This window comes from Marmota flaviventris, chromosome 3 (assembly GCF_047511675.1).
Source record: "Marmota flaviventris isolate mMarFla1 chromosome 3, mMarFla1.hap1, whole genome shotgun sequence".
NCBI classification, from domain to species: Eukaryota; Metazoa; Chordata; class Mammalia; order Rodentia; family Sciuridae; genus Marmota; species Marmota flaviventris.
The window spans coordinates 129709965-129736757 of NC_092500.1; the positions used below are offsets into that span (position 1 = coordinate 129709965).

The 26793-nt window shown below is 33.0% G+C and overlaps 1 protein-coding gene across 1 annotated transcript in view; it reads right to left on the minus strand.

Annotated features, from left to right (window-relative positions):
• Window positions 1–25206, minus strand: part of LOC114079386 (ovostatin homolog 2-like) — a 55239-nt gene extending 30033 nt beyond the window's left edge. Inside the window, exons 1-15 of the mRNA XM_027920629.2 lie at window positions 25142–25206; window positions 24650–24833; window positions 23589–23745; window positions 22087–22139; window positions 21580–21600; window positions 20767–20935; window positions 20099–20183; window positions 16185–16302; window positions 13110–13221; window positions 11585–11694; window positions 11088–11246; window positions 9962–10189; window positions 8350–8404; window positions 7774–7919; window positions 7267–7416 (exon numbers count right to left, since the gene is read on the minus strand). Of these exons, the coding sequence (XP_027776430.2) occupies window positions 7267–7416; window positions 7774–7919; window positions 8350–8404; window positions 9962–10189; window positions 11088–11246; window positions 11585–11694; window positions 13110–13221; window positions 16185–16302; window positions 20099–20183; window positions 20767–20935; window positions 21580–21600; window positions 22087–22139; window positions 23589–23745; window positions 24650–24833; window positions 25142–25206 (1812 nt within the window). The remainder of the gene's footprint in view (window positions 1–7266; window positions 7417–7773; window positions 7920–8349; window positions 8405–9961; window positions 10190–11087; window positions 11247–11584; window positions 11695–13109; window positions 13222–16184; window positions 16303–20098; window positions 20184–20766; window positions 20936–21579; window positions 21601–22086; window positions 22140–23588; window positions 23746–24649; window positions 24834–25141) is intronic.
• Window positions 25207–26793: the final 1587 nt, after the last annotated feature.

Genomic DNA, 26793 nt, shown 5'->3' on the forward strand with positions numbered 1-26793 from the left:
AAGAAATATGGGATAACATTAAGAGACCAAACTTAAGAGTCATTGGGATACAGGAAGGTACAGAGCTCCAAACCAAAGGAATGAGAAGTCTATTCAATGAAATAATACAAGAAAACTTCCCAGACTTGAAGAATGAGACAGAATCCTAAATCCTAGAAGCCTACAGGACGCCGAATGTGCAAAATCATAAGAGATCCACACCTAGACACATTATAATGAAGATGCCCAACATACAGAATAAGGAGAGAATTTTAAAAGCTACAAGAGAAAGGAAGCAGATTACATTTAGGGGTAAGCCAATCAGGATAAGAGCTGATCTTTCAACACAGACTCTGAAAGCTAGAAGATCCTGGAATAACATATTTCAAACACTGAAAGAAAATGGGTTCCAACCAAGAATTGTGTATCCAGCGAAATTAAGCTTCAGGATGGAGGATGAAATTAAAACCTTCCACGATAAACAAAAGTTTAAAGAATTCGCAGCTAGAAAACCATCTCTTCAAAACATCCTTGGCAAAACATTACAGGAAGAGGAAATGGAAAATAACAATGAAAACCAACAGTGGGAGGTAGGACAGTAAAGGGGGGGGGAATAATCAAAGAGGAAAACAAACCATGTTTAGTAACAGAAATAAACAAATATGGCTGGAAGAACAACCCATATCTCAATAATAACCCTAAATGTTAATGGCTTAAACTCACCAATTAAGAGACACAGGCTAGTAGAATGGATCACAAAACAAGACCCAACAATATGCTGCCTACAGGAGACGCATTTGATAGGAAAAGACATACATAGGCTGAAGGTGAAAGGTTGGGAAAAATCATATCACTCATATGGACTTCGGAAACAAGCAGGAGTGTCCATACTCATATCAAATAAAATAGATTTCAAGCCAAAGTTAATCAAAAGAGATAAAGAGGGACACTACATACTGCTTAAGGGAACCATACACCAACAAGACATAACAATCATCAATATTTATGCCCCAAACAATGGTGCAGCTATGTTCGTCAAACAAACTCTTCTCAAGTTCAAGAGTCTAATAGACCACCATACCATAATCATGGGAGACTTCAACACACCTCTCTCGCCACTGGACAGATCTTCCAAACAAAAGTTGAATAAGGAAACTATAGAACTCAATAACACTATTAATAACCTAGACCTAATTGACATATACAGAACATACCACCCAACATCAAGCAGTTACACTTTTTTCTCAGCAGCACATGGATCCTTCTCAAAAATAGATCATATATTATGTCACAGGGCAACTCTTAGACAATATAAAGGAGTAGAGATAATACCATGCATCTTATCTGATCATAATGGAATGAAACTGAAAATCAATGATAAAAGAAGGAAGGAAAAAGCATACATCACTTGGAGAATGAACAATAGGTTACTGAATGATCAATGGGTTATAGAAGACATCAAGAAGGAAATTAAAAAATTCTTAGAGATAAATGAAAACACAGACACAACATATCGGAATCTATGGGACACATTGAAAGCAGTTCTAAGAGGAAAATTCATTGCTTGGAGTTCATTCCTTAAAAAAAGAAAAAACCAACAAATAAATGATCTCATACTTCATCTCAAAATCCTTGAAAAAGAAGAGCAAAACAACAGCAAAAGAAGTAGAAGGCAAGAAATAATTAAAATCAGAGCTGAAATTAATGAAATCGAAACAAAAGAAACAATTGAAAAAATTGACAAAACTAAAAGTTGGTTCTTTGAAAAAATAAACAAAATCGACAGACCCTTAGCGATGCTAGCGAAGAGAAGAAGAGAGAGAACTCAAATTACTAGCATACGGGATGAAAAAGGCAATATCACAACAGACACTTCAGAAATACAGAAGATAATCAAAAACTATTTTGAATCCTTATACTCCAACAAATTAGAAGATAGTGAAGGCATAGATAAATTTCTTAAGTCATATGATCTGCCCAGATTGAGTCAGGAGGATATAGAAAACCTAAACAGACCAATATCAATTGAGGAAATAGAAGAAACCATAAAAAGACTACCAACTAAGAAAAGCCCAGGTCCAGATGGGTATACAGCAGAATTTTACAAAACCTTTAAAGAAGAACTAATACCAATACTTTTCAAGCTACTTCAGGAAATAGAAAAGGAGGGAGAACTTCCAAATTCATTCTATGAGGCCAACATCACCCTGATACCTAAACCAGACAAAGACACTTCAAAGAAAGAAAACTACAGACCAATATCTCTAATGAACCTAGATGCAAAAATCCTCAATAAAATTCTGGCGAATCGGATACAAAAACATATCAAAAAATTGTACACCATGATCAAGTAGGATTCATCCCAGGGATGCAAGGCTGGTTCAATATACGGAAATCAATAAATGTTATTCACCACATCAATAGACTTAAAAATAAGAACCATATGATCATCTCGATAGATGCGGAAAAAGCATTTGACAAAGTACAGCATCCCTTTATGTTCAAAACTCTAGAAAAACTAGGGATAACAGGAACATACCTCAATATTGTAAAAGCAATCTATGCTAAGCCTCAGGCTAGCATCATTCTGAATGGAGAAAAACTGAAGGCATTCCCTCTAAAATCTGGAACTAGACAGGGATGCCCTCTCTCTCCACTTCTGTTCAACATAGTTCTCGAAACACTGGCCAGAGCAATTAGACAGACGAAAGAAATTAAAGGCATCAAAATAGGAAAAGAAGAACTTAAATTATCACTATTTGCAGATGATATGATTCTATACCTAGCAGACCCAAAAGGGTCTACAAAGAAACTATTAGAGCTAATAAATGAATTCAGCAAAGTGGCAGGATATAAAATCAACACGCACAAATCAAAGGCATTCCTGTATATCAGCGACAAATCCTCTGAAATGGAAATGAGGACAACAACTCCATTCAAAATATCTTCAAAAAAAATAAAATACTTGGGAATCAACCTAACAAAAGAGGTGAAAGACTTATACAATGAAAACTACAGAACCCTAAAGAGAGAAATAGAAGAAGATCTTAGAAGATGGAAAAATATACCCTGTTCATGGATAGGCAGAACTAACATCATCAAAATGGCGATATTACCAAAAGTTCTCTATAGGTTTAATGCAATGCCAATCAAAATCCCAACGGCATTTCTTGTAGAAATAGAGAAAGCAATTATGAAATTCATATGGAAAAATAAAAGACCCAGAATAGCAAAAACAATGCTAAGCAGGAAGTGTGAATCAGGCAGTATAGCGATACCAGACTTCAAACTATACTACAGAGCAATAGTAACAAAAACAGCATGGTACTGGTACCAAAACAGGCGGGTGGACCAATGGTACAGAATAGAGGACACAGAAACCAATCCACAAAACTACAACTATCTTATATTTGATAAAGGGGCTAAAAGCATGCAATGGAGGAAGGATAGCATCTTCAACAAATGGTGCTGGGAAAACTGGAAATCCATATGCAACAAAATGAAACTGAATCCCTTTCTCTCGCCATGCACAAAAGTGAATTCAAAATGGATCAAGGAGCTTGATATCAAATCAGAGACGCGCCGTCTGATAGAAGAAAAAGTTGGCTACGATCTACAGTCGGTGGGGTCGGGCTCCAAATTCCTCAATAGGACACCCATAGCACAAAAGTTAATAACTAGAATCAACAAATGGGACTTACTCAAACTAAAAAGTTTTTTCTCAGCAAAAGAAACAATAAGAGAGGTAAATAGGGAGCCTACACCCTGGGAACAAATCTTTACTCCTCACACTTCAGATAGAGCCCTAATATCCAGAGTATACAAAGAACTCAAAAAATTAGACAATAAGAGAACAAACAGCCCAATCAACAAATGGGCCAAGGACCTGAACAGACACTTCTCAGAGGAGGACATACAGTCAATCAACAAGTACATGAAAAAATGCTCACCATCTCTAGCTGTCAGAGAAATGCAAATCAAAACCACCCTAAGATACCATCTCACTCCAGTAAGATTGGCAGCCATTATGAAGTCAAACAACAACAAGTGCTGGCGAGGATGTGGGGAAAAGGGTACACTTGTACATTGCTGGTGAGACTGCAGATTGGTGCAGCCAATTTGGAAAGCAGTATGGAGATTTCTTGGAAAGCTGGGAATGGAGCCACCATTTGACCCAGATATTCCCCTTCTCAGTCTATTCCCTAAAGACCTAAAAAGAGCATGCTACAGGGACACTGCTACATCGATGTTCATAGCAGCACAGTTCACAATAGCAAGACTGTGGAACCAACCTAGATGCCCTTCAATAGACGAATGGATAAAAAAAATGTGGCATTTATACACAATGGAGTATTACTCTGCATTAAAAAATGACAAAATCATAGAATTTACAGGGAAATGGATGGCATTAGAGCAGATTATGCTAAGTGAAGCTAGCCAATCCCTAAAAAACAAATGCCAAATGTCTTCTTTGATATAAGGAGAGTATCTAAGAACAGTGTAGGGACGAAGAACAGGAGAAGAAGATTAACATTTAACAGGGATGAGAGGTGGGAGGGAAAGGGAGAGAGAAGGAAAATTGCATGGTAATGGAAGGAGACCCTCAGGGTTATACAGTGGAGGAGGTAGAGAGAGAGGAGGGGAGGGGAGGGGAGAGGTGGGGAGGGGGGAGTGTGGAGGATGGGAAAGGCAGTGGAGCACAACAGACACTAGTATGGCAATTTGTAAATCAATGGATGTGTAACTGATGTGATTCTGCAATCTGTGTATGGGGTGAAGGTGGGAGTTCATAACCCACTTGAATCAAAGTGTGGAATATGATATGTCAAGAAATTTGTAATGTTTTGAACAACCCACAATAAAAAATTAAAAAAAAAAAAACGTATTTGGGCACAAAAATATATCAGTAGACTTTATAAAATAGAAATATTACTGATTATGAGACACTATAAATTGAAACTAAAATAAAATTCCAAAATAAAAAGGCATTTTTACAGGTCAATTAAAAAATGTTCTAGTAAGTAAATTTTTGATGAAAGGACAAATGCAAACAGAAATTGAAGAATTTCTTTAAAATAAAAATGGAGCCATCATCACATATCAGAATACATGGGATATTTTTGAAAGTAGAGATCAGGGTTGGGTATAGCTCAATGCTGGAATACTTGCCTAACATGCTCAAGGCCGTGGGGTTGATCCTCAGGGGCATGCATCACATACACACACACACACACACAATACAGAAAAACTCCTAAACATTCAAACCAATAAAAAAAATGAGAAAACTGTGTAAATTTTATGTTAAAGAAAAAACTAGCTAAAAACAACAACAACAAAATGAAGTACTGCTAAGGGAATGATAAATTGTGATCGAGTACCAAAAAACCCATACTGCATCTTACTGATAGATTAAAATCCTATTTTGGGGAGAAGAGCAAAATAGGGAAACTACTAATTAATCTAATAAGGAAAGAAGTACAAATATACAAAATAACAATTATATAATACAGGAAAACATAAAAATAAAAGGAATGTAGTGATGCAACATAGTAAAATTATTGAGAGTCCATTTTTCAACAAAAAATTTAAAATATATAAAATATCTTAATTTCTTAAAAAATAACAATATGCCAAAACTGACATTAGTATAGAAGAAAAGCTTAAAAAAATTATTTTCATCAAAAGAAAAAGAAAATTGGTAAGAGTCTATGATACACAAATGCACCAAACACTAGTCATTTATACTAAGGTTAAGAACAAGGCAAGAATGCTATTGTTGCCTTGCAATTTGGTACTGTACTCATGTTAAGGGAAAAAATAATCATATAAAATGAAAAATGAAAGGTAAAACTATTTTCTGATAATATAGTTGCATATCTAAAAGCCCCTAGAAAACCAATGGAAAACTAACTCAACCAAAAGCAATCTGGCAATTTTGCAAAATATAAAATTACTATGCAAAAATAACTCCCAAGAACAGAAATAAAAACATTTAGAATATATAATGGAAGGAAAAAAATCTATTTACAGTAAACAGAAAAAAAGTTAAAATGCTGGTAAGCTAAATGCTGGTAAGCTTAGTAAGAAACTATTTAAGAGAATTATTTAAAACTAAAATTCACAAAGAACACAAAAGTATGCTTGGACAAATAAACAGAGATTTATTGGTCTTAATCAGAACATCATCCCATAAAGATGAAATTATTAAGTTAATTTATAAAGTCTATGTAATTACAACAAAAAATATCAATAGGCTGGAATTTGAGAACTTGGAAATAAGTTGGTACATAAAATCAACAAGAATATCTATGGGAACCATAAAATTGAAGTGACTGGGGCACCCAGGAAAGCCAAAGAATTTGATTCACAACAAAAATTAGTACTTACCACAGATTCTCTATAATTAAAACAGTGTGGGGCTGAGACATGATAAGACAGACCAGTGAAATGGAATATAAAATTCAGAAATAAACATAACTACAAATAGAAACATATGACAAAGGTCATATTTTAAACTAACAGAGCAAAGATGGTGTTGTATCAACTAGATAGCTATAAAATGAAACAAGATAAATTAGATTACTATTATTCTATACTAGAAATCAGGGATCCCTGGAAAAATACTGATTTTTAAGATTAATGCAAAGAATGTACAACATAATTCTGGAACCTCTTAAAGTAGAAAGTTGGTGAGTGCTAGAACCAGCATATGGACATACCAAAGAGGACATGGAGACCAACTTGATGATTTTCCTACTGAACAAACCTGGAACAATTTGAACATAAAAATAATTAAGAATAGCAATAAATTATGTACCATTGAGTAAAAAAAAAAAAAAAGTGTGTCCTCAAGTAAAGAGGAAGAAGTAAAACTGGAAAAACCACCATCAACTATTATAACAATATTGGTTCAGGCAAGAATTATCAATGAATGCTAAATTTAAGTGTAAATGTTGATGAGGATACCACAAAAAATGATGTGTTTTTCAGGATATTACACCCACGGTACACAAGATCCATCTTCCCATCTTTGATGATATTAATTTTGACTACCATGATGAAGATGATTTCCTGGATCTCCATTGTCTTATTATCCCCATTGAACTAATAAACATCATCTATAGAATTATGTTTTACTATGAGTGTTGAGTAAGTCAAAGAAAATAAGTGAATAATTCACAAAGTAACAAAGGAAGAAATAGTCAATAGTTTCAACATGTTCCATGTCACATAAGCTCCATATGAAGGGTAAGACTTAGAGTCCAGATAGGAAATCAGGGATCTTACACTTTCAGCTGATAGCTGTTGTTCCGATTTCAGCAGGAGGACACTTTTATCCACAGCCCGGAGGGCACAGAATGAGTCAGGAGCTGCTTGAAGATTGAGACTGGCATTAGAGCCAGGAAGCCCCTGCTCCTTATGGAACTTTATGCTAACCTGAAGAGAAAGAAAAGGAATAGAGATGATTTCTATGAGGAAAATCTGAATAAATTCAATAGTTTCTAAAGAAATCCTTATAGATTCTGTACATATATTCCTCCAGCCCATGTTCACCCTCAACTCTCCTTAAAGGGACATCTCCTTTACCACCCTTCTCTCATCTCGGGATTGGCACTACTGTCAAGGATAATTCTTTCCCTTTGGCAATTCTCTGATTCCCTAATAACTTTATTGATACCCCTACTTATTGTGAGATTGCCACGTAAAGATCAGAGTGGTCCATTAAGGAGGTAGTAAGAAGCAAACTGCTTACTCTTCTTACTCTGGACAGGTCACACATAGAAGAAAAATCACCTTGTTTTTAAAACATTTCTCAATCTGGAACTTGACACTGTCAGCCACGATTTCTCCACTGGGGTGAAGGGTGTAGACAAAGAGGACAGCCACAGGAGCCAGATCAGCACTGATGCTGATGGGGAATGAGAAGTTCCCATTCCAGGCTGTGTAAACAGGAGATTAACAGATAATGCCAAAAATTTCTTGCATCACTGGGTATGCTTAGATAAAAGAGAATGACTTATATCATCCATAAGATATAAAGCACAAATTAGGCTTTGTTTTAAAGACAAGCAAATCAAATAATGCCAACTACATATGAAAAATAAGACTGGGTAATGTAGGTAATTAGAATACTCTGGTTTTGGAAATCCCTTTTCTGTAATGTACTCGATGACCTGGGAATAGTAGAAAGAGGTCAAACTGTCATTTATCCAATTATTTAGCAGCTTTTTTAAGCCATCCTATTTGTACTCTGTCCTCAAATTGAAATAAGTGCTCTTATTTCAATTCAACTTCTAGACTCTCTAATAATATTTCCTCAAAGAGAAAAAAGGTAAAGTACATATTTATAAATGGTTGCATTATATACACCTTTGTTTTTGATTTCCTTTTGTCCACTGACAAAGATAGCTCCTTTCACCATCATCTGTGCAGGACAAAGAAAACACACTATGAAATCTATTGCCTAATATCATATCATATTGTCATTATATAATGAATTATCTCATGATAATTCTGTTACATAAGATACGGAAGCTTCCACAAATTAAAAGTGAACTTGGCATATTTGAAGAAGAACAGAAAGTAACCACAATAGATTGGGAGCCTATCATGGACTAGAAACTCTGTGAACAATGTGAAATGCACTGTAGGAGGAGGAGAATTTTATCCAGACTTTCTGGCTCTGAATATGTCTTTATCTAATCTCCATCAACTATATGATTTAAGACACATCATTCTATCTGTTTGCCTCTGTTCCATTAGCTGTAAAAATGAGACTTCCGTAAGGCTGATGAAGCCAGCCAATACATACAAGGGCAGTACCTGACATGGAATCCCCACCCTAGGAGGGAAAACTTATCATTTCTAATTACATATATACATCTGAGGAAACCAAGGCTTAAGGAGTTTAAAGAACCTGTCCAAGATGGACTAACTTGTCTGATTAAGAGGAGATGGTGGAAGCTGTGTGTGGTAGTGACTCAGGAGGCTGAGGCAGGGGCATCACAACTTCAAGGCCAGCTTCAGAAAAATTGCAAGGCCACAAGCACCTTAGTGAGACCTTGTCTTAAAAAAGTAAAAATGCTGGGGATGGAGCTGAGTGGTAGAGTGACTCTGGGTTCAGTCCCTAGTACCCACCCACACCCGCAAAAATACAAGCAAAAGAAGAAGACAATGACAACAACAAAAACAACAAGAAGCAACAAGAGGGTGGGCTGCCTTAATTTCCAAGTCTGTCTGTCACTCTGCAATCTGCCTTGAAGACTGCTAAGAGCCAAGTATATGATGCATGGCATTTTTAGTCTAAAGGTGACGCCAGCTAGCCATTGAGATGATATGATTATGTTAAGATTTGCATTCATATGGATATTGGACTCCTGCTGTTCACCTAGGCCGGCTATGGGACTCCTGGAGAGTTCCCATTGGTTGGGGAAGTACAGTAGGAGGGAGTTCCGGGGGAGGAGCTCTCTCTGCGGGTCAGGAGGAGGCCGCGTGGGTGGAAAAAATCTTCCCGGGCGGTACCGGACATTGGCGGCAGTTTCAAAAAAATAAACTTTGTTCCTGCTTGAGTGGCTCGTGATTTTGTGCCCAGCCAGACTGCGGCAGAAGACACAAAATGGATAGACACAGGCCAGCTACTTCCTTTTACTGCTTATCAAAGTGAATCTTCCATTGTATTTTTTTTGCATCTGCCTAATATTCAACTATTACAAAGCGTTCTAAACACCTGATATGAATTAATAATTGAATACCGAAAAAAGCAGATTCTGAATAATAAGTTTTTAAATCTTAGGGAAACAAATAATCTGAGAGCATTTTATCTGTTTGTTTCTAATGGATCCTGTAGCATTTGCCAGCAAAGTGAGAGGGTGGAATTCATTCAGATTGGCATGGCACAACTAATGCACACTGTCTGAACTGTCCTGTGCTCAGAAGACTCATAATTAGGCAGGATTCCAAGAATACACTAACTGAGACTTACTAAATAGTAGAAGTTGACATGTGAATCATCCTTATATGCATCAGGATTTAAGGAGTAATGAATGGTAATAATCTTCTGTTGGTTACATCTAAGCTGTTTCGGTTCAGGAGCAATCTTCAGGAAGCTGCTGGTTCGTGAATAAAAGCGTGAGACTCTGAAGTAGGCATCCGAATATTCAGGTGTCAACCAGCTGTTAGGATAGCAGCTCTTAGGTTGAACATATGAAGCCTGACATGAGAAAAGAAAGAGAAGGATCTTAGAGAGGCAAAGACTTCCAAAGACAGTAACAGAAGACATGTCTTCCAAGCAAGGAGGAAACTTAGCTTGGGGCTGACATTTCATTGTGGAGTTATTGGAAGTGAAATAATAATAGCTTTCTCTTTTATACCATAATTGTATAAACATTTTACTAGACTAACAATAAATTGTTTCTTACTTTTGATTGAAAGAGAATGAAATGTAATCTCTGTTTCCTGAAGCTACATTTGAAGACTGACAAATTGTTTAACTGCAAAATTCCATTTAAGCAGCAGAAAAGAGAAATCAGAGTATTTCCCTTATTTATGTATGAAATGATCTGAGGGAAAAAAAAAGCCAAATTTTCTTCATGAGCTATTTCTAACTCCTCAGAAGAAAATACTGGTTGTTATAGAACTTATAATGATTGTATTGTAGTATCATTATCTTCTCATCATCTTGAGCAAATCTCACACATTATTTAACCAACAAGCAAATAACAAAACATATGTTGTCTTTTAAGAGACAGTAGAATGAATCTGACGTGATTTTCACATGTACATATATGAAAACATCACAGTGAATCCCACTGTTATGCACATCCATAAGAGTGAGATTCTAACTAGAATAAGATATATTCTATGCTTGAATAATTATATCAAAATGGATTCTGCTGTCATGTAACTAAAAATAAACAATAATTTAAAAAAAATACCCTCAGAGAGAGGATCTGTAAAAGAGAAAGAAAGAGGGAGAGGGAGAGTGAGAGAGAGGCAGAGGTAGAGAGAGACAGAGAGAGAGAGAGAGAGATTCCTAATGTTCAAAATTACTAACATTTGAATATGACGTGGGATACCTACCAGTCTTCATCTGTTCTTTGATGTCTTACCTTCAGATTGAACTCTGGATCAAATATATCTGAAGTATCGATGGAAAACTGAGCTTCACCATCCTCATCTGTAGTGTAATTTCCTATAAATTTATCATTGAGCTCCAATTGCAATAACTTGCTCACCAAAGGTACATTATTAGGACCATAAAATTTAAGCTGTACAAAAAAATGTTAATACTCTTTGAATATAAAATGTCATATTCCTACAGAGAAATAATTTTCTGTCCTTAACTTTGATCACACAATAGAAATTTTCTTAAATTCTAATGAACAGAAAGATGTTTCATTAAGTATTTATGTGTTTATATATAAAATATGGAAACAGCTAAGATTGTATTTATTACTGTTAGCCTAGGACTTTTTCAGTATATCAGACATGGTAATACTGAAAATGTATTATGAAAGTAGAAAAAAAAGTATCCAGAAATTTTCAAAGGATAATCAGTGATCTAATAAAATGAAATAGGACCTGCATTTTTTAAAGTTAAACCTACAGTTCCAAAATAAGAAATTCCTCTTCTATAGAAAGGGTCCGTATTCTCAAAGTTCACTCTGCCAAGCAATGGAGTGATAAAAATGGAGGTCTTTTCACTGATCTGTACACCTGTAAGAAATGAGGAAACACAGTGTCCAGAAAGAATTAACTATTCCACCAAATATTTCAGAGCTGGGGATATAGCTCCATGATGGAGCATTTGCCTAACATGGGCAAGGCCCTGGCTTCAATCTCAAAACCCCAAAAGAAAAAAAAAAAAAAAAGCTTAAGGTACATGGTACATGTGAGAACTCTCTAAACACAGGTTTACATTTTTGTTCTATATTGAAAAGGAGATGTAAATTGTTTGAAATACACACAATCTGTATCTTCAAAAGGAATGATGATGTTAGTATGGAAATAATTAAATCAGGAGCAGGAGAAAATGCTCTCAAATTCTTCCTTCCTATCAATTCACTCAGTTCTGGCTTGTAACTTTATGATGGAGAATATCTTAAACATCTCCACAATAGGATTTTCACTTTCTGAAAACTTTCTCGACACTACAAAATAAATGTAATATTTAGACTTTATTCAGATTTGAAAAGCAAAGTAAAAAGAAATGGCTTGAGATATCAAAAAACCAAGTAAATAGGCAGAATGAAATATATTTAGCTAAGTTGCTAATAGTAAGTGTGACAAACTCACCTATTGTGAGAGCTATCACAATATTGATCAAGTATATGTACATAAATCACTAAATAGCATACGTCCAACCCCTTTTTAAGTAACAAGAAATTATGAGCAATTCAATTGGTTCCCTTGCCCAAATTAAAATCTCACTTTCCTGGTTTTTTATTCTTTTTACAAATATTTACTGAGCACTCACTATATATGTATGAGTTTGTACATACATAGTACAAAATTATTTTCTCACTAATAGTTTTTTTTTCACTTGCAAATGTTCCCAATTCTAATAAATCAGGGGTTGATAAACTTCCATAAAGAGCCTAACAGTTATTCTAGGGTGTGGGCCACTCTGGGTTGAGTATTTGACAGAAGTTCTCTACTTTGCTTATAGCTGTTAAGCAAGGTAAACAAAATGTGACTGTGTTTAAAAAAAAAAAAAAACTGGATTGGTCCTGGGGACATAGATTTTAAAAACTGAGAATTAAATCAGATGTTAGACTTTGGTAATTTTTTTATCAATTGATATATATATATATATATATATATATATATATATATATATATATATATATATAATTAAAAAGGAATAGCCAATTTATTAGCTCAAGTCTACTACTTCTGATTAATAGAGTCACAAAAACAGATGAAAATATAAAAAAGTTACATAATTATTCTATCTTTAAATATAATTAGGAGAATTTTATTCAAAAACAAACCTCAAGTTGACCTAAAGGCAAAAAGTACATTTTACCAGTTTGAGCAATAATTGATGTGTATTTTGTACATACTGCTAACTCAAAAAGCTTCTTCCCAGTAAGCTGATATCCCAGTTGTACATAAAATTCAATTCTTACCTGTCCCAAATTCTGTAACAACTACATTGATATTCAATGTCATAAAAAGTCCAGAACGATAAAATTGGAAGATTTTTGTATGTACAATTTGAGAAACACAACCATTTTTCAACTGAAAAATAAAGAGAAATATAGTGGAAAAGTTAGGGATTTAAGAGTATTTTAAAAACTATGAAATTTTAGCAAAAGTATATAACCACCAACCCTGACTTTTGAAATAATTAAAGAAAAAAAACTAAAGAGGAGAAGGGAGGGGAGGGGAAAGATTATATCAGCATATCAAAAAAAGGTAAAGTAGATAATCTTTATTTTACAGATTCAAAATAAATTCTATTGAAAGCAGTGTCAATGGGAAGAGATTAAAGGATGGAAATGAAGTTGAATAATATTTTTAAAGTAATATTTAATTACTTTTAATTAAAATCATCTTGAAAGGCATTAAAACAGGTGGAAAAGAATCACTCTTTAAAGGTGTACCATCAAAATAAACACTTCTTCAGATCAATTGTTCATTTAAAATAAGGAAAAATCTGTAGATAACCTTTGACCAGTAACATCAATAATTTAAAAGATTTTGTTTTATTTGAAAAAAATATTTACTAATTTAAATTTTAAACAGAAGTACCTGTCAATTCATTTGGTCCTCAAAACTGTCATATGAGCCAGGCACTATTATTAAACCAATTATAAGGATGAATAAACTGAAACACAAGTACATTATATAACCTACTCAAGGCCACAGAGTTAAAAGGTGTTGGAGCTAAACAAGTGTGTAGTTTGTAGAGTGTGTACTCCTCTAGACTAGGAACTATTTTATCAATGACATCAAAAACATTACTTCTACTTTGTCTAAATAATACAAATTAAAATGAAATAATTAAAAGTGGCCAAAAGAATCTTAATGTCTTTAAAATTAGGAGAAAAACATTTTCAGTAATCCTTCAAAGAGAAAAATAATGTAAACTAGTAAGAATCTAGATATTGGGGTAAAGGAAAAAGCTTTGCATCAAATAATATTAAGCTGTGTGGCGAAAGAAAAATATAAAGCACTGAATATGTGTATTACTAAATGAAGCTTTGTATTCGTGGGCTCCACACCCATGGATTTAACCAATAATGGAAAAAATATTTGGAAAAAAGTGTACCTGCACTGAACGCAAGCAGACTTTTTTACTTGTCATTATTCCTTAATAATACAGTATAACAACTATTGAAATCACATGTACATTTGTACATATCATAAGTACTCTAGAGAGGTTTAAAGTGTACTGGAGGATGTGCTAGGCTATATGCAAATCTACACCCTTTTATAGAAGCGCCCCGGCTATCTATAGATTTTCGTATATGGGGGTTGTGGATCCAACTTCCATTGATAGGGAGGGATGACTGTATATTTAAAGTTTCAACTAAAAATATTAGGAAAAAGAATTAATAAGATGAAGGCTAATGATGATGACCCCAAAATAACATAAGACTATACTAAAAACCTATACAATAGGCAAACACAAGAGTCATTTAGAATGAAGAGGGAAAGCAAACATGTAAAATGAGTGCTATGAACTCAATATCCATATGGGAGAAAACAAACTTCTTATATTAAACATATAAAAAATTAATTTTATGTTTACTAAAGAAATTGAAATACTCTTAAAGCATACTTAGGTAGTTACATGTACAACAGAAGGACAAATCAGACATTTTCTCCATAATCCTGAAACCCATAAATGGTAAGAACCTTGGGATGTCAAAAATAGCATAATTTCAAAGTCAATGCTTTGACTTAATTAAATATACTGGAAAAATTTGCTTAGAGGATAGAGAATAATGTTTATAATGAAAGAAAGTTTTAGTTTTATATTAATAGGGAAAAGCAGAGCCAATTAATAGTTCTCAAAAGACCAAATCCAAATTAATAACAAAAATATGAAAAGATGCCCAAATTAGCTAGGAATTAGATAATACATGTTAAAACAAAATAAATTTGTCTGACAAAATGATAAAAAATTGAAGTCTTAAATATATTGCTAGAAATAACTTTGGAAATATACTCCCATGTTTTGCTGACAAGAATTTGAATGCCTAAAATTTATGGATAGCAATATGCTAATATTTCTTGAAATAATCTTTATGTTTATATCAATCTATAGTTTCCTAGATTCAGGAAACTCACTCCAAGGAATGTTTCAAATAAATAAAACTTCTCACATAGAGATTGTTGCATCAGATTTTTTTAATGCTATGTTTTTCATATAGGGAAAGAAAAAACATTAGCTGAATGAACACCTTTCACTAGGTAAAATGGTTGACTGCATTACATCACAACCTCAGTGAAACGATGTGCAACTGATGTGGAAGAAATTCATTTAACACTTCTTAGCCTGCATTTCCTGTACAAAGTTAGGGGTTCTTTTTGCCTGTATATGCAATTATTGATATTTACCTAGAGGGTGATCATCAAATTTGAGGAGTAACTTCAGGACAACCAGATATATACTATGGGATATATGCAAATTTCACTACGGGAATTCCAAAGTCAATTCTCACTAAAAGAAATGGGTGGAGTCATTATCTTAAAGTTATGATGTTATAGATGAAGAAAGCAACTATGGGCTTGACGTATGAATCTCAGGGTGTGGGGACATATTAAGGCCCCAAATTCAATCCCCAGCATCATACACATACCACTGCAAATCTAAAGCAATAGATGTATATGATCTGAATTGCAGATGTTTGAACATAAGCTGTATTAAAAGGACAAGTCTAGGCTGCATAGTGAAAAATAATGCAGATTAGTTTATTTAAAGATTGGGGAGGCCACTTAGTATATAAAATGAAGAACGCAAAAAAAATCTTTTTCAAATTTTAAAAATTCTAAAAACTGATAAATAAATAACAATATACATTGCCTAGAGAGTAAGAAACTTTTAGACATTGTATTTTCTCCTTATTTTTTACCCTTTGTAATTGAGTCCTCCATTTTATACAAAATGAAAATAGTGTTAAGTCCTTTTTATAAATGAAATCAAAGAAATAAAATAGCCAAAAATTAGATTTTTTTAGTATTATAGTTAGTACCTGTGCAATAAATTGCTCACATATTTCATTGTTTTCATTCTCACAACTTGTAGAAGAAAAAAATTTTCTGCATACTCGGATTTGGGCTTTTCCTTGCACAGACTGGCCACAAGTGTACCTAGTGGGAAAAGGTGCACTTGTGATTACAGATGAATGACATGAGAGCAGTATTTTCTGGACTCTTTCAACAATTATACATGAAATCTCTGAACTATGAAGACTTGAATCTAACCCAATTCAATTACAAATCCTCACCTATTGGCACTGTCTTCCTCGCAGAATTGGTCAATTGATTTATTAGGAGGATGTGGCTGCTTTTTAAAAAACCAAATTCAATAACATAGTATCTGAAGTAATTTAAAATCTCAACAAATAAAATTTAATGATTAATTTTTTAAAATAATTTTTAATCTGATAGAAGTATCAGAAAAAAATTAGTTGTGACTCTTTCTTTAGCAGAAAATATGTATTTAAGTAAGTAAATCTGGGATGATTCAGGTTCTTGAAGTATGTCCAGATCAGCATTTTAAGTAACAATGCTCATTTTGCCACTCCAAAAATCAAAAAATTTCTGGAACTGACATAAATTGGATATATTTTGAATAAAATTATAATACCTTCTGGAGTGATCAGAATTATGATCATAATTTAAAGTAATGTAAGAAACAACCAATTTCATGTTAGTGTTTGGTTTAGAAAGTATTTTTGTACATAGTACATTGCATAAACATTTGGGTCTTCTGATTTGTGGGTTGCACTTTCTTAGCATAATACAAGCACAACACAAATTACCTCATTTTCTCCTAAAACTATAATGCAAATTTTTGAAAAATTTCAACCAGTGGGCTTGGGTTGTGGCACAGTGGTAGAGCACTTGCCTAGCATGTGTGAGGCACTAGGTTCCATTCTCAGACCACATATAAATACATAAAGATCCATTGACAACAACAACAACAAAATTTCAACCAAACACAAAGCTAGTCAATATCAGTGTTTGTTTTTTTTCTTTTTTTAAATTTTTTTAAATTTTTATTGTTGGTTGTTCAAAACATTACATAGTTCTTGATATATCATATTTCACACTTTGATTCAAGTGGGTTATGAACTCCCATTTTTACCCCGTATACAGATTGCAGAATCACATCAGTTACACATCCATTGATTTACATATTGCCATACTAGTGTCTGTTGTATTCTGCTGCCTTTCCTATCCTCTACTATCCCCCCTCCCCTCCCCTCCCCTCCCCTCCCCTCTTCTCTCTCTACCCCCTCTACTGTAATTCATTTCTCCCCCTTGTATTTTTTAACTTAAGGATTCTTTCCACTTGGATTTAGAAAAATAGAGAGCAAATACATAGGAGATAATCAATCTTAATATTAGGAAATTTATAGATTACAATATTTTGCTTTTATGACTGTTGGACTTTGATCTGTACCAGATCTTTATTTATATGATTTAATTTTTCCAGTGAACTTGATTAGTAAACTGAGATTTGCTAACTTCCCCATGTTGTGATTGAAAGAATGAAAACTCAAACTCAGATCTGTTTCACTCCATGGTCTGTTCTCCTGTCATTCCGCTAACCTATTTCTCTTTTTTTATAAAAATACTTTATGCTTTTGACATCTTGATTCAACTTAAATTACTATAATCATTTGTTAGTTCTAATTATCAACCACATGTAAAATAGAAGTTGAACTAAGATTGGGCCAAAAATGTTAGGTCTCATTAATGCATGTAAGATGTAAGAATTATAAGACAAATATCTTATTATTTCTTCTAACTTTTATTTATAAAATAAAATTTTTATCATACAACTATTTACAGACTAAGGTTTGTCCCTGGAACATGTAGTTTACTTCTTCATGCAGCACAGAGTAGGAAAGCCCTTTGTGATTTGAAAAGCTTTTGATGGTGCTAATGGAATTTATTAAAAATCTCTTTATCTGTAGGTAAATTTTCTTCACTCTTAAAAGCCTAATTCATTTCTGAAATTGTTTGCTAAAATAATCTAATTTTGCTGTTGTTTTCCTTAGCCATTCCAACTAAATCTCTGGGCACAACTGGTACAGTACTATTCAACCCCCAAAAGGTAACTCCTTGATTGTGTTAATTGAGATCTGGACAGTGACTTCACGTCCTTCCATCAAAGCCTGCTCAGTAACATCTTTGCAGCAAGCACAGCTCTTATGTAGTTGCCTGGTCATGTGGCAGGAGATTATTATTGCTGATTACTGATATGCTATTTAATGTCAAATGTATCTGGCATATAATGTTAAGTTTCAAGAAGTCAGAATAATGATCATAATTTAAAGTAATGTAAGAAACAATCAATTTCATGTTAGTGTTTGGCTTAGAAAGTTTTGCATAAACATTTTGGGTCTCCTGATTTGTGGGGTTGTACTTTCTTAGCATAATACAAGGTATTTGAATACATTAGAAATGCGAAAGGCATTAAAATTTCTGGCTTCCTGTAGGGTTTTCTAGCAAAACCAGTTTATGATCTTTGATTTCTTCATTCTTATGTTGATTATCCCATGATTTTTAACAGATAATATGTAATCTCACATATATTAATTCTGACACAGATTCACATTGAAACTCTGAAAAATTTTATGATCATTTCCCTAGAATTCAAAGATATTAAATACTACTTTAAAAAAGACTAAAAGTTTCCAAGATTCTGAAGAACTTCAAAAATTATCCTCACATGTTTACTATACAGTTCTTTACATAATGTATCTTTAATATACTGCCAAAATACTAAAAAAATAGTAATTTATGTCAGCCATAAATTATTTCACAGATATGGCAAATATTGATATTTTAAGTGTTTACATAAAGTATAATGGAATTATTAATCAAGAAGTATCTTTAAAGCCATAAAGCCCAGGTGTAAATCCTGGTTCTGTCATCAAAGGGCTCCCTTAGTGTTGGAAAAGTTATTTCTTACATTACTTTAAATTACGATCATTATTCTGACTTCTTGAAACTTTACACTATATGCCAGAGAGATTTGACACTAAGTAGCATATCAGTAATCAGAAATAATTTCCCAAGGAGAAAATAGAAATTTGGATTGTTTGTATTAAGAGGACTCAAGTGAATTCAAATTAAAGTATAAAATTCCTTAGTTCCACTATGACAATTTCAATAGCTCATTTTCTGTTATTATTTTTATGTATTTTAAAGATACAATTAATAATATTTTATTGTATCTATGTTAGATTTTCTTTCCCCTCTTTTCATATTCATTTTATTTTTTATGGGAATATTCAGTGATTGTGAAGACTAAGTGAGGTAGGTACTTTTGTACCAGCTGTTGGAATTGTACCTTGGCACAATACTTTGGTGAGCAATAAGGCAATCAAAAGATTACAAGATTTTTATCTATTTTGTCTTGGTATTTCCCCTTTTGTAAATCTTTTCTAAGTAAACAACTGTTAATTCAAAGTTATTATACAGTAATATAGAATGGTACATGCTACAAAATTATTAATTACTAAAAAAATAAAATGGAACAGCCCACATGTTAGATAATAAAATAATAATGGTTCAGTGAATTTGCTAAAGATAACTATGTAAAGATATGTTGATAGAGAAAGGAATTAGAATAGTTTAAAAGGATGACATAATAAGGAAAAAATATTTTCTTAAGTATTGTAGATAAGAAGGTAAGATTGCTGTCAAAGAAAATATTCCTAAAAGATTACAGGAAAACTAATCACAATGTTAATGACAATGAGTACAATTAATTATAGCTAATTTCTTACATTTTCCTTTATATTTTTCAAATATTCAAAAATACTCTAAGAATTTTAATGTGAGCATATGAACAAATTTAATAGCTAAACTATTTTGTTATCTCTGAGCTTTCTGTTACCTGTGGGGACAAATCATAATAAATACTTACTTAGCACATGTGTCCGCTTGAAATTCATCATCTGAAATAGTTATTGTTTGTGGAGCACTGACCTTAACTTCAAACTTGGGCAACACTGAAAACAAAGAGATATATATTTTCAGCTCCCATATGGCTGGAAGAAAAACTAATGGAAATCATGTAGATAACCATAGTGATGATGCATAAAAAATTATGATGGCATAATTTTTTCCTATTTTTACATTTGTGCTGACCATGTTTCAATTGCCCCCACTTGTATGTGAAACTAGTCCACCACAGTAAGTGATAGTGTCTCATTAAGAATTCAGTATCCCCCCTCCCTTCTTTTTTCCTTTTTCCTGTCCTCATAACTTTACAGGGTCTGGGATATGGCTCAGTTGGTTGAGTGCTTGCCAAGCATACACAAGTCCCTGGGTTCATTTGTTGTTGTTGTTGAAATATATTAAATACATTCTAGAAAACTATCTGGATTCTAAAAAATAGATGTTTCCTAGGGGAAACAGATAAGTAGGGATCAGAATAATGAGTGAGGAGCAAGAAAGGATTGATAAGAGAACAGAAGATGATTGCAGAAAACCAAATCAAGCTTCACCTACATTCGCCTAAGTCTAATGTAAAATTTTACTCATTTATTTGAACTCATTTATATGAGAAAATAAAACCTAGAAATTGGTTACCGTATCTATTAACAGTAAATTCATGTATCAGTGTATTTCCTGATTTTCCTTTTACAACAATTGTATAATCTCCAATCATTGGTTCTGAAATCAATTGGAATGACAGTTGGGTAATATTTCTGAAAGAGGTCACATTTTGCCATTGAAAAATCTTATTGTTTTGAGGATCCTAGGAAACAATAAATAAAGACAATCAGAAATTGCATATTTTTCTTTCCTTCTTTATTTTAGAAGTAAAGAAAGTACTATCATTATATGGAACTAATTGTCTTAAATCATTAAAACAACATCACTTCAGTAATGTATTCTGAATGTATTAAAATTCAAGCTATTTACTAATAGGCATAAGATAGCAAATAAATTGAAGGCCACAATACTTTAGACAAACTGGTAGAAGGAAACTGTTAATTATTTTCTAAAAGCAAACAATCCACTTTATAATAATGTCACTTTCTCATATATTTCTATATTTTAGGTATTTGTGTTTTCCATTTTCTTATAATAAGATATGAATTAATTAAGACTGAAAAGGGCTTGGCAACCAAAATCAGACCCTTTCAAATATATATCTGCTTTAGAGTCTAATCTTTTATATTCCATAAAACCCAAGATATTGCATTTGCCCAACATGCTAACATAAAAAGGAACAGACTTTAATTTAGATCTCAATCTGATGCCTTACAGAGTAATGCACATAAAGACTGTCTTCTCTTTATTTCAGTCATCTTGATTTCTAATTATAGAAACAAGAACAAGACATACATTATTTATATGAGTAATTAAAATAATGGATACAAAAAGCAGTTCTCTTACCTGAAGTGTGATTAAAGGATACTGAAAGAGAGAAAACACAGATTAATACTTTAATAGCACATTTCTTTTGGCCAAATACTGTACTATACATATGATATCTTGTAGAATTAGCCCTTGATTCTCAGAGAACAAAATTTCTATAGATAAAAGTGCCAAACACATCCCAAATATGAAATAGAACCTAAATTTCTCTGGGAAGTAGAAAGAAGTTTCATGCAACTTGTGTGTTTTTTTTTTTTTTTTTGTGTGTGTGTGTGTGTGCATGTGTGCACGCACACACGCGCTTCTTTATTTGATAAAAAGACCTAAAAAATTGTAACTCAACTCCCTATAAATGAAAGTTTATATTTAAATATGAGGTTAGCACTGAAGTTATACCTATCTTGTACTCTACTTTGGAACCTTATTTGCATGCATTTAGAAAGCTTCCTGAAGATGTGTTAGATAGCTATGGATTTGTTTAATATGTTCAAATGTTATTGCACCATTAGAAATGACTGAACTCACCAAATCCTCAATAGGTTTGAAGCGGGTATCCAATGTCACAATGCGAAATTTAACTAAAAGGAAACAAAGGAACAATCTTTTTCAAATACATAAAGAAATTAAATTGTCCTGCTATCACAGAATACCATATTCCCCTTTTTTCCCAGCTCCAATTTGACCCTTTGAGACTGAGTTTCACTGGGAAAGAAATATCTCTTATTGCATTTGTCATTCTTCTCTTAATTGTGTTTTGCTATGACCAAAGCTGACACACTGGCTGCTGCTACCAGCAGAGACTTTTACCCCAAGAGCCAGAGGAACACTTAAAGACCAAGTGGCAGAAATAGTCATAGAAGGAACAATATGTCAAATGTATGATGAAAGAGAGAACATAGTACTCCTAAAAAACTAAATTGATGCTAGCTAACAGTTGAAAAGAAAAATTTTGATTCTTTTTGCATACAGAATATAGAAGCTATCATCATAACACTTAATAAATTCAGAAGAGATGATATAATGCAGCAAAAAATCTCAGTATAAAAATTCTGTATTTAGTTCATGTACTTCTTTTCAATAAACCATAGCAACATATAATATTCATCAGGACCAAATGTAAAGATGCTTTTAATCAACTTTAAATTTAAAAATGAGAAAACTAAATTCCAAAGATGAAAACTTATTTGACAAAACCCAATATATATTTTTTAACCAAGCCAAAACCAATCCCTTTGGAACACTAGTTTTGCATCCTTCTGCCACCTTCTTCTTATTATAGTAATAAAAAAAATACAGGGTTCTGCCTAGGTTATCATCCATCTAGTTACACTTATGATAATCAGTAATAATAGTGAAAATAATAAATATCACTTATGAGATCTTTACTATGTGTTAGGCACTCTTTAATATTGGCACTTTTACTATTCATTATCACAATATTCTTGAGATAAATTTTCATTTTCTCTACATAGGATATAATTGAACCTTAAGAAGAGGGTTAATCAGACACTAGTATAGCAGTATGTATAAACGTGGCTGTATAATCAATGTGATCCTGCAATCTGTACACGTGGGAATAATAAGAATTCATATCCCATTTGAAACAAATGTATGATATATGATATGTCAAGATCACTGTAATGTTTTGAGCAACTAATAAATTTCTGATGTTTTTAAAAAAAGAAGATGGTTAATTAACTTGCCCAATTGGCAAACTATGGAGCAATGATTCAAATAAATCAATTATACTCCCCATTCCATGCTTGAACCTTTATACCTTTATGTTACTAGAGTTTATACACAGGGAAGGGGAAGATGGGTAAATTTTACAAATCAAAATATTCAGTGACTTGTGTTAAAGGGTACTATCCCATACTTTACCTAGATCATCAATAAGATTTTTTAAAATTTATGATCCAATGATATTGAGGATAACATGACTAAATCTTACATGTTTGGATTGCTTTTAATTTGAAGAATATATTTCTAAAGTCAATGATACAAAGGAAAGGGGATTTTTGACTTACCATTCTCTCCAGGTTTATAGATGGGCTTATCTGTCTGCACAAAAGTTACTTTCTCCTCTGAACTGATTGCTACAGATCTCCTCTCAAAGATTGTAAGAGTATCTCCCTTAGCCAAGAGTGTCACAAAAGCAAACTGTTCAGAAGACTTCTGAGAGACCTGTTGATATAGGAAAGCAGAGAGTTTGAAAATCATAAATAATGTCTTAATTTGACTTGTTAGGCAGAGAGATCCTTGTGAACTCAAGGATGGTGGAATGTGATGGACCTCATTATACAAAGTACATGTATGAAGAGTTGAATTGGGTGTCAACATTCTTTAAATACAAATAGAGATACAAAATTTGTGGTATATATGTGTATTAAGAATTGTAATGCAAAAAAAAAAAAAAGAAAGAATAGTGTTACCTTAGATTAGGTAGAGGGAAGTGAAAGGAGGGGAAGGCAGAGGATGTGGGGATTAGAAAGATAGTAGAGTGAAACAGACATTATTACTTTATGTATGTATGTGACTGTATGACCAATATGATTCTACAATATGTATACTCAGAAAAATGAGAAAATATATTCCATCTATGTATGATATACTAAAGTATATAAGTACATTCTACTGTCATGCATAACTAATTAAAACAAATTTAAAAATTTAAAAAAGAATTAATGATTGCTTGTTACAATTGCTTAATTTAGCATGAGGACACTTTCTAATAAACTGTGTTTGTATCTTCTTGACTTCCATTTACTTTTTTTGTTGCTGTTGCCCTGAATTCAAACCTTTCTTTTTTTCCCTAAATTTTCTTTCCTCACAATGTGAAACATTTTTACTATCTAAAGTGAGGTAGTTATCTCATTATCAATTCTTATGATAGAAGATTAGCAACATTTCATTAGTCTTGCTGCATGTATAAATTTTCCTTTTATTCCTTGCCTCTCTGGAATTCCTAATTGTGCCCCCTAATTTTTACAACTCATCCAAAATCTAGTTTTGTTATTTAAAAATAATCTTTTAATAATAATTTAATGTCCTCATCTGCAGCTCTGAAATAGTAAATTCAGTTCCTCACCTTGAAATCTGCACAAGCATAGAAGGTGTCTTCTCCCACAGACAGGTCAAAAATTGTGGTATTAGATCCATCATATTCTAAGAAAACACTCAAGGATGCAGATTCATTGAGGTTTAAAAGATGGAGGCAAGCTATTTCTGCAGAATAACTCTGTATCACAGAGGGGACCCACAGGATATATTGCCTATGCAAAGAAAATAACCAACATTCTATAAACAAGAATATGAAAAATACATAACATCCACCAGAAGCTATTTTAGCTTATTGAAATATTCCTAAAATACACTTTTATGATAGGTAGCATTACAACAAATTTTGGTAGAGAAAGAGATGTCTTAAGATTAAGATGTTATGCTTGCTAAGCACTTATAGGAAAAATCAGCACTCAGTTGTAGAAGTTGAAATGATAAAAGACAATTAAATTTTATTTGGACTTATTTTAACAAGGTCATATTTTTAGTAGTTTAGTATAAATAGTGAGTATTCCCTTACAGTTCTGAAGCCACAGCAATAGTCCAATGAAGCAAAAAGGTGCTCAGCAAAATGGTAGGCACCATTTTAATCCCAATGCCTGAACAGCAACAACTTTAAAATAAACTTTCTCATTAGAAATCAGCTACTTCAACTCTCTCTTCATTCTGTTCTGCCTTTTTATATCATTGCTTTTATAGTCATGCACAATGAAAGATCAATTTCTTTTTGGAGCAAATGTCAGGAGACCCACCTGTCACATTTAAATCACATCTCCTATTTCTTCTCCAGGGAGTATCACTTTATATAAAGTTCATGCTTAAGTTCACTGAATAATGCTCTGGTTTTAGAATCAGCAGCACAAGTTGGACAGGAAGAAAGAGGAAAAACAAAGAAACTAGTTGTGTGACACTTTGGACACATTTCCAAACTTCACTCACAGGACTAACCGCAGTTATCAAAACACTGCTACACCAGGGTAGCACTTGGAAGAAATTGCTTCTCCAAAGAATTATCATACCAATTCCCAAAACGTAAATTTTTCAGACTTATGAGAGAAGGGGCATTTATGATATTGCCAAAACATGATGCAAACAGATCTCCTTATAGGCTGATTTTATATATAACTGAAATTGTTAAGTGATTCTTTTATAATTTCAGAATGCAGAATTCAACATTTAAAATGTTGATATGCATTCAACATTTAATATAATTTTCTTGATGACGTTTACTTTACCCATGTTCAGTATCTTCTCCCAACATAGGAATAAATCTTTAAATAGAATAACACACACACACACACACACACCACTTCTTGGCAAACAACAATACCATAATCTTAATTGAAAAACATCTCATTTCTATAAAGCAAACAAGCCATGGCAAAGAAACTGGAAAACTCTTGACAGTCTGCAGTGTGTTACATAATAGCTGAGGACTTATAAGGCAAGTGGTAAAATACATGCAACTACGAGATCTAAAGCACGTGAGAACAGGGCCTCCTTGTTGACCACATATTTTTACCAAGACAGAATAGTGTTTATGAAAATTCTGACCACATTGCTCTCAGTAGAGCTGAGACATTACTTCTTTACTCATTCCCATCTAGGACTTCTGTCTCTGTATGCCTTCCCTTCAACCCTGCACAGAAAGCCAACTCTCTTCAAATTTGCTAGAGAAGCTAATTTTCTACTGTTGGCCTTCCCTGATAATTTTAAGGTATAAGTTCATTCCAATGGAACCTCAAACTGTTATTTTCTGGTTTTGACTGATACCCTTTCCTCTGACAGCCTATTAGGCTTATGATTAGAATGACTCTTCATATTAAATTAAGTTACTATCTTCAAAATAATTGAAACACACCAGTTTTCATTCTCCAGCATCTAAGACACCACAAAGCAGATTGTGTATAGAGTAACCAAATATTTATATCCAAGGCCAATAATCTAAAGTAGTGAAACTTCTCTAAAGTGTTTGTATATTTCCAAATGCAAAACTTTTATGTTGAATAAATGACCCTAATTTTCTTGCTGTTATCCAGACAACTCAGTGTTATCAAAAGTATATGTCATACACTATTTTTAAAAATTGTCTTGAGAACCAACATGCTTTCTTGGTAGCTCGCCCTCCATGAACGTGATATACCAAAATAATTTCATGTGATCAGCTTAGTC